The sequence below is a fragment of the Carlito syrichta genome, unplaced genomic scaffold, assembly GCF_000164805.1.
Source record: "Carlito syrichta isolate Samal-C Ts95f unplaced genomic scaffold, Tarsius_syrichta-2.0.1 Scaffold137712, whole genome shotgun sequence".
Lineage (NCBI taxonomy): Eukaryota > Metazoa > Chordata > Mammalia > Primates > Tarsiidae > Carlito > Carlito syrichta.
The window spans coordinates 26585-36380 of record NW_007081808.1 but is presented as its reverse complement, the minus strand read 5'-3'; the positions used below and the strand labels follow the sequence as shown (position 1 = coordinate 36380).

Here is a 9796-nt window from a genome sequence, read left to right as displayed (position 1 = left end):
CAGGCGGGTCTCAAACCCGCGAGCTCAGGCAATCCACTCACCTCAGCCTCCCAAAGGCGTGGGATTACAGGCTGAGCCACTGAGCCCGGCTACAAATGTTCTTTTAGGTTTTGGTTTTGTTTTGTTTTGTTTTGTTTTGTTTTGTTTTGAGTTGGAGTCTCACTCTATCGCCCAGGCTGTAATTCAGTAGTATGCTCACTGCCACCCCAGTGTCAACCTGCTGGGCTCCAGCAATCCTTCCGCCTCAGCCTTCCAAGTAGGCAGAACTACAGGAACATGCTGTCATGTCTGGCTATTTTTTATTTATTTATTTATTGTAGAGCCAATGTCTCACCAATGCCTGGGCTGGTCTTGAACCCTTGGGTTCAGGCAATCCACTTGCCTCGGTCTCCCAAAGTTCTAGGATTACAGGCTGAGCCACCGAGCCCGGCCTAATGTTCTTTCTATTTCTTTTCCAGTCGTTTTTCTCTCTGTATTTCATTTGGAATAGGTTTTATTGCTGTGCTTTCTATTTCACTAATCTTTTATTTTGCAATGTTTAAGCTACCGTTAATTCCATCCATCTTTTAAAAACTCTTAGACCCTATAATTTTCATCTCTAGAAGTTTTACTTGGGTCTTTTCAAATCTTTTCTGTTTTTACTTTTTGTACATGTAGAATACAATTATAGGCAAGCCCTTTGGGTCTCCTCCCACTGTGGGAGCTTTTCTGCCCTCTCAATAAATCCTGCTTTCTCACTTAAAAAAAAAAATACAATTATAATTGCTGTTATAATGCCTTTGGTAATTCTGGCATCAGTTTTGGCTCAGGTTTCATGGATTGATTTTTTTTTTTCCTATTGTTTTGAGTTGCATTTTCTTGCTTTTTTTTTTTTAATTGGATGATTGTAATTTTATCTTGTTGGGTACTGAATACTTTTGTGTCTCTATCAGTATTCTTGAGCTCTATTACAAGTAACACAGTTAAGTTACTGAGAAACACCCTTCACCTCACAACATACTCTACATATCAGAAAATGGCAATTCCAGTCTTCTAGTAGCCCTGGCCATAAAATTTAACTCTTGTCTTTTGTTCACATCCATATACAATCTAGTGGCAAATATTAGTGGTTTTCCTTTAAAAATGTATCTAGAATCTGACAACTTGTTACCATGTTTCAGACTGTTAACATCCTGATCTAAGTTGTCACTGTCTCTTACCTGGATTGTTGTTACTATAGTATTTGATCTCTTTTCTCCTATCCTTCTTCTTTTATCGTCTGTTATAGAGAAGTCAGATCTGTTAAAACCCTTCAGAAGCCGCCTGAAGTCAAAAGTCCTTGTGGTAACCTACAAGAACTTATGAAATCTAACTGTATGCTTTTACTTTGACCTCTACTCCCACTATCATGCTCATTTTGCTTAGCCACGCTGGATATGGTAGAGTGTGTGTGTGTGTGTGTGTGTGTGTGTGTGTGTGTGTGTGTGTCTGTGTCTGTTTTCTGTCTGTCTTTGTGTCTTTGTGTGTGAGTGTGTTTCCCTACAAATACTCACTGAGTGTCTAAGATGGCTGGGGCATTAGGGATATAGCAAGAACAAGACAGTTGAGAGTCTATACCCTATTGGAGCTTTACCTTAGAAGGAGGGGAGACAGATAGTTAACAAATATAAAAAGTGTTGTGGTCAGGTGTGGTGACTCATGCCAGTTATCCCAAGCACTTTAGGAGGCCACGGTGGGAGGATCACTTGAGGTCAGGAATTTGAGACCAACCTGAGCAAAACAGGGAAAACTTGTCTCTACAAAAAAAAAAAAATCTTGGCATGGTGGCATGTGTATGTAGTCCTAGCTATTTTGTAGGCTGAGGTGGAGAATTGCATGAACCTATAAGTTTGAGACTGCAGTAAGCTGTGATCTCACCATTGTACTCTAGCCTGGGCTGTACAGAACAAGACCCCATCTCTAAAAAAAGAAAGAAATTAGCCGGGTGTGGTAACGCACGCCTGTAATTCTGGCTACTTGGAAGGCTGAGGCAGAAGGATTGCCGGAGCCCAGCAGGTCGAGGCTGTGGTGGCCGGGAGCCTGCCACTGCACTCCAGTCTGGGCGACAGAGTGAGACTCCAACTCAAAAAAAAAGAAAGAAAGAAAGAAAATGTTAAGTGGTGATAGAGAGTGTAAGCATTAAAATAATTGTTTGATGTATTGCATAGGGGGTATATGAAACTGTTTAGTTTACTTCCTGATAAGAGTTTATAGGCTAATTAGATAAAATGCACACAGTGGGGCTTTCATTATATATGGTCTTATGTAAATAAATTGGATCTCTCAGTATTGGCATTCTTTTCATTTGTGTTAATTTTATTACTGTAAATGAAATCCTACAATTGATGATTTATTCTACTTCAATCTCCTTTTGCCCAGGACTTCAGAAATTACCAGTATACTTTGCCAGTAGTTCAAGGTTTGGTGGTTGATATGGAAGTTCGGAAAACCAGCATCAAAATTCCCAGCAACAGATACAATGAGGTAGGATTTAACATAAAGGCATATTTTTATAGTTGTAAACGCAAATGAAGGTGAAAAATGCGTGATTACATGTAAATTTTATTTTTAATTAGTTGACGGTGAAATCAGTCCACAGTATTGTATGGTTTAGTTCAATTATTGGGAATTTCAGTGCAGAAAGGCAAGATGTTACACTTTTACTTGTTAAGTCATTGATTGTGTCATTTGACCTTTTGATGTTTTGTGAATCAGTGTTAGAGTAGCAGTTTGATTAAGGTATAAAATTAGCCCTATCCATAATATTAGTGGTGGGATTTCAAAATTTTTCTCCTGTTGCTACATTTATTATTTTTGGCTATTCTTAACAGTTAAGCACAGCTCAGTGTAAGTCCCAAAATGGCTTTAAATAAGGTTCCAAAAGCAAATGATTGCATTTTAAATTAAACTATATTTTGTAGCTGAAGTGAAATTGTACGTACTTTACACACATTAACAGAATTCTTTCTTTTTTAAATTTTTTATTTTTAATATGTGGGATACAATTCAGGGTTAGGTATTCAAATGTTCATTATGCAGGTACCCTTGTTGATAAGGTGTGCCCCACCCCCACCAGAATTATTTCTTCTTTGCATATTTGCATGTGTAGTCTTTCTGAAATTTAAAAATTTATTAAAATTGGTTCTAAAATATTTAATGATAATTACTGGAGTTTTAAAGAGAAATCTTATTTTAAAACTTAGTTTGATGTAATAATGGTTAAAATTTGTTGTTTTATGGGGCAGGGTGGTAATTCAGTGGTCACTTTTTCTATTGTTTCTTAGATTAGTATACAATAATTTCTTAAATGAGTATACAATAATTTTCTCTCTTCTTCTGTTTCTTTCCTTTTTTATTATTCTTTCTTTTTTTCTTTCTTCTTTCTGCCATTTACTAATTCGTACATTGAAAAACATCTTGTACTTGGAATGCACTTAGAATCATACAGGTGTCTTATAGAACTTGAGCTCAGCATTATTATGAGAATGACCTATGTGAAGAAAGCTTTTATCCTTGTCTTTCCATGTGATTTTTTTTTTTTAGAACACTAGAAAATAGTAGCTATAATGTGTGCTTAATTTTTTCTGGGTACAATTAAGCAATATTTAGCTGTTAGATAAGCCTACCTTGGAGTATCAAAGAGTAATAATAAACTAGAGGTCAAGTCTTTAAAGTGTGAACTATTTGCATATAATTTGTGTCCTAAAAGTGTTAAAAGAGATTATGCTTTGAAAACTTGTATTAGTTCTCAGATTTGAAGTTTTATTATCTCTTTCCCAAACATTTATTAAATGTATTCTGTGATATGAAGTACAAAGATGAGTAAGAACATATTATGCCTGCCTTTTGGGAGCTTGCTGTCCAGGAGTAAGATGATCAGATATCATTCCCAAGTGGCACAGAGTCTCATGCCTATAATCCCAGCACCAGGGTGAAAGGATTGCCTGAGCCCATGGGTTTGAGACCAGCCTGGGCAACTTGGCGACACCTCATCTCTACAGTAAGTCAAAAAATTAGCCACGCATGGTAGTGCGCACCTGTAGTTCCAACTACTTGGAAGGCTGGGCAGAAGGATCGCCTAAGCCCAGCGGGTCGAGGTTGCAGTGGCTATGAGCGTGCATCTGCACTCTAGCCTAGACAACAGAGCGAGACTGACTCAAAAAAAAAAAAAGAAGAATAGTTGGGCCTGTAATCCCAGCACTTTGGGAGGCCTAGGCAAGTGGATTGCCTGAGCCTGCAGGTTCGACACCAGCCCAGGCAACTTCGCGAGACCTCGTCTCAAAAAAAAAAAAAAAAAAAAAGAATAGTTGGATTTCTTGTCACTTTTTTGTTTTGTTTGTTTGTTTTTTTCTTGTCACTTATTAAATTTTGTTTTCAGTAGAGTTTATGGATTAGGAATCACTTAATTTTCTTACCTGATTTAACAGACTAACTTTCCTTCTAATTTAGTTTTCATCTTAACATTATTTTATCTCGTAGTTCTAGACAGTTGAATTGTGTTGTGTCTAGTGATTCTACTTTATAACTGAAGAAGTAATGTTCTTATACATTATTGTTATTTTATTTAATCATCACAGTATTCGCCTTTTCCTCTCATTCTTTTTTTTTCATTTATACTCATAGTCTTTCTTTTTTTTTTTTTTTTAATAATTAATCAGTATTTTTATTATAGTTTTGTGGGGTACAGTTAAGGGTTAGGTGTACAATTACGTTTCATTCAGACACCCTGTTGATAAGAGGTGTTTTCCCAGCCCCAGACAGATATTTGCTACTGTTAATCCCCTCCCCCTCCCCCCCATAGTCTTTCTTATTATTGCCCATGTTATGCTCACATCTGGTTCCTTATTGATACACACTTTCCCTACTCTTCACCTGCCTAACCCCTCTCATTTTTCATGTGTCAGTTTTAATGACATTTTTTCAGATATACTTTCATTTAATTTCCAACTGGGATAACTTTCCATGTTATATACATCCCTAGAACACCTTACATTCTATTTGTAATTATTAGTATATTTGTAATTCCTTGTTCAGTGTCTGCTTTCTCTACTGGACTATCAGTTTCGTGAGAGACTATGTCTGTCTTATGTACCACTGGTATTATTAGCAGACACCCTAGTATAGAGTGGGTGAGCAAGGAAATGTCTATTGAATGAAAACATGAAACAGAACTAACATAGATGAAGCAATATGGAAAAAAAGTGCTGAGATTTATTGCAAGTTTACTAAAGGTTCAGAGAAAGTAGAGCTCTGATGAGTAGTCAGAAATGTTTTTAAATTTCTTATTGATCCTAAATCCCTAACAGTCAGAGCAGCATGCTGCATGTAGGAGATATTTGTATACATTCATCAGATAGCTAGATGAATGAAATATTTGAAATGGCTAATGAATGATATTTATGCACTAGAAAGAGAAGGGTGGAAAATAACTGAAATGAAAAGGGGGGATAGATACCAGCCTAAACAAAGGCTGAGAAGCACCAGAAATGTGAGCATGTCTTACAGAGAAATGAGAAAAAAACAAGCTGCTTAGTGAATAGGAGGCTAAAGCAGACTGATGGATTAGTGGGAGACAAAGTTATACAAAGACTGCTGGCTTTTCTAAGGTCTTCATACACCACCACCCCCTCCCCCTGGGTGAGGGGAAGAGAAGGAGGGAGGAAGAACCTGGGGTGGGGCTGGAGCCTGGGAGGTGAGGGAGAGGGATGCAGGGAGGGTGGGGAGGGGTGGAGGGATGCGGGGCTCAGACACCACTCTGGGAAGCCTCCAGAATTTAGATTTTAATATGATAATTTGTAAAGAACTTTTACAGATTCTTAAGCAGAAAATGTGACTTCAAGAAAACAGAATTTTAGAAAACTAAGTTAGGTGGCTATATGGGGCAAGGGATAATCTAAGGAAAGACTTGAAAGTTAGAAAGCTAGAAGAAAATAGTACTTCTGATGGCATAGAAATCTTAATAAATGAAATAAGTATTATATAAAAACTTTCTGATCTCCTTTGTCAGGGCCACTAGATCCCCATTGGTTTAGGTAACCTGATTCTTGTTTTTTGTTGTTGTTTTTGTTTGTTTGTTTGTTTGTTTTGTTTGAGAAAGCAGGATTTATTGAGAGGACAGAAAAGCTCCCACAGTAGGAGGGGACCCAAGAGGGTTGCCCCTCTTGTTTTTATAATGACATTACTTTCATCATTTTATTAACTAAAATGTATTGAACTAATAATAAATGAATAAAAATTATTTATTATGTACCAGGCACTGTTCTTAGTGTGGGTTATCTTTTTACAGACAAGAATTAAAACACAGAACTTAGTTGAATGTGGTGGCATGTGCCTGTAGTACCAGCTACTCAGGAGGCTGAGGTGGGAGAATTGCAAACACAGAAAACTTAAGTTATTTGTCCATGATCACATAGTTCTCAAGAGTTGGAACTGGCATCAAACCTAGTCATTCTGCTTCCAGTGTCCTTACTCTTAACCACCAAACTGTAGATATCAATTCAGTAATTACCAATCAAGTTTTAGGGCTGATGGTTTAAAGTAATTATAGCACTTTATATTGGAGACTGTTTTGGGGTTATTAGAATTGTCCAAGCTCTATCTTCAAAAAGATCTTCAGTGTGGTCCTATTTGTTAAGATTAGTATGTAGCCAGATCACTGACATAGCCAGTGTATCTACTTAAATATTGAAGTCTCATGGAACTGTAAATGTAGAATTACCTGTGTGGCATTTCCTAATACATGATGACTTTTAAAAATATGTATGTTAAGACCAGAAAAGTGATGAGGTATACTGAAAAAAATCAATTTGGAATCAAACAGATCTTAGGTTAACTTTTAATTACTAGCTATATCACCTTAGTGAGTTAACCTCTCTTTTAGAAAATGAGTATACTCACATTATAAGTTTGTTGTGACATTTCAGTCATGTGTGTCAAATAACTACGATGGTATACTAACCTAGTATATGTGTACTGTAGTTTTACATAAATTGTATATACATTTGCTGTTGTTTCATTTCATCATTCAGATTGATTGTTCATCTGATTAACTTTTTTTTTTTTTTGAGTCAGTGTCTCACTCTGTCACCCTGAATGGAGGGCAGTGGCACGCTTACAGCCACCTCAGCCTCGACCTGCTGGGTTCAAGGCAATCCTTCTGCCTCAGCCTTCCAAGTAGTTGGAACTACAGGCACACATCACCATGCCCAGCAATTTTTTTTATTTATTGTAGAGACAAGATCTCGCCATGTTGTTCAAGCTGATCTTGAACCCCTGAGCTCAGGCAATCCTCTCGCCTCCACCTCCCGAAGTGCTGGAATTATAGGCATGAGCCACCACACTCAAGTGGTTAACTTTTAGTTAACCTGTGTTACAAACTTTTCATTTTCATGGGCTTATAGAATATGTCTAACTTCCCAATATAACAATTCCTTTAGGAAGTATAGGACATCTGGGTAAATCTACAGGAAGGCAACCAGAGTGGTGAAATAGAAATCATTTAATGTTTGTGTCTTGACAAGCTAAGAAGAGAAAAGAGAACCTTCACAATATAAAAAAGATCACTTATGAAAAACCTACAATTGACATATCTAATGATGATGGGCTGGTCCAGGCATGGTGGCTCACACCTGTAATCCCAGTGCTTTGAGAGCCAAGGTAGGACAATCACAGGAGGCCAGGAGTCTAAAACCAGCAACATAGCAAAATCCATCTATACTATATAAAATATAATGGTGACAGACTGAATGCTTCCCCTTTAAGACTGGAAACAAGAAGAGGATTTTCATTCTTATTTTTATTCAACATTGTAATGGAGTTTCTAGCCAATAAGGCAAGAAACCAAAATACAAGGCATACGGTTTAGAAAAAGAGGTGAGATTGTCTGTATTCATGGATAACATGGTTGCCTATGTAGAAAATCCTAAGGAATCTACAAAATAAGTGAAGTTAGCAGAATTGTAAGATTATTGTGTAAAAATCCATTATATTTCAGTATATTAGCATTGCACAGTCAGAAACAGAAATTTTAAAACAAGACAATAGCATCAAGCATATGGCTGGGCTTGGTGGCTCAGCTTGTAATTCCAGCACTTTGGGGGGCCGAGGTGAGAGGATTGCCTGAGCCCGGGGGTTCGAGACCAGCGTGGGCAACATGGTGAGACCTCATCTCTACAATAAATCAAAAAAGATTAGCCGTGCATGGTTGCGTGTGCCCTGTAGTTCCAGCTACTTAGAAGGCTGAGGCGGAAGGATTGCTAAGCCCAGCAGGTAGAGGCTGCGGTGGCCAGGAGCATGCCACTGTCCTCTAACCTGGGTGACAGAATGAGACTCCAACTCAAAAAGCAAAAAAATAGAATATGACATACTGCCTGGGCGTGGTGGCTCATGCCTATAATCTCAGCACTTTGGTAGGCGGAGGCAAGAGAATTGCCTGAACCCAGGGGTTTGAGACCAGCGTGGGCAACTTGGCGAGACCTCATCTCTGCAATAAATCAAAAAATTAGCCAGGTATGGTGGTGCGTGCCTGTAGTTCCAGCTACTTGGAAGGCTGAAGTGAAAGGATCACTTGAGCCCAGCAGGTTGAGGCTGTGATGGCTGTGAGCATGCCACTGCACTCCAGCCTGGGTGACAGAGTGAGACTCTAACTAAAAAAAAAAAAAAAGTCATACTTAGAGCTAAGTTTGATAAATATTCTGTAATACTTATACACTGAAAACTACAAAACATTGCAGAGAGACTGGAATAAATAGGTGTCTTATGTTTCTGGATTGATGGATTCAATATTGTTAAGATGTCAGTTCTCCCCCAAATTGGTCTTATAGCGTTAACACAATTGCAATCAAAATACCAGCAGGCTTTTTTTAAAAATAAAATTTGGGACACTAATTTTAAAATTTATATGGGGATGTCAAAAACCTAGAATAACCAAAACAACTTTGAAAAAGAACATTATTCAGGGACTTAGACTACCTGATGTTAAGACTTATTTTACAAGTAGAGTGATTTGAAACAGTGTTATTTTGGTATATGACTAGATCAGTGGAATAGAATAGAATGTAAAAAAAAAAAAAACAGATGCTCACATATGGTTACTTTTCCATAACGATGTGAAGGCAATTCATTGGGAAAAGGATAAATCTTATGAACAAAAATAGTATTTCTAGTTGTATAGCCAGTTGTCTAAAAAAGAACTTTAACTTTTACTTTATACTATGTATAACAACTAATTTGAAGTGATTCATAGACTTAGAGTTCAAATTAAAACTTATGAAATATAAGATAAAAATCTTGGTGTGAGGAAGGAATGTGAGGGAATAATAGATCACAGAGAGACTCCAGGAAGTTTTGGGGGGCAACTGCACATGCTTATTATGGATGTATGTATGCACATGTCAAAAATCATTAAATTATACACTTTATTTTTTTTTTGAGTTGGAGTCTCACTCTGTCGCCCAGGCTGGAGTGCCGTGGCTGCTCCCGGCCACCGCAGCCTTGACCTGCTGGACTCAGGCAATCCTTCCGCTCAGCCTTCCAAGTAGCTGGAAATACAGGCGCGCGCTACCACGCCCAGATATTTTTTGATTTATTGTAGAGATGAGGTCTCGCCAAGTTGCCCAAGCGGGTTTCGAACCCGCGGGGTCAGGCAATCCACTCACCTCAGCCTCCCAAAGGCGTGGGATTACAGGCTGAGCCACTGAGCCCAGCTAAATTATACACTTTAAATATGTGCTTTTTATCAGTAATTTAAAATATAACAGTTTAAAAATACACTTTTTTT

The 9796-nt window shown here is 37.8% G+C and overlaps 1 protein-coding gene across 1 annotated transcript in view; it reads left to right on the top strand.

The window, feature by feature from the left end:
- LOC103251241 (zinc finger FYVE domain-containing protein 9) overlaps positions 1-9796 on the top strand; it is a 104676-nt gene that overhangs the window by 69509 nt on the left and 25371 nt on the right. Inside the window, exon 10 of the mRNA XM_008049824.1 lies at positions 2398-2502. Coding sequence (XP_008048015.1) covers positions 2398-2502 — 105 coding nt within the window. The remainder of the gene's footprint in view (positions 1-2397; positions 2503-9796) is intronic.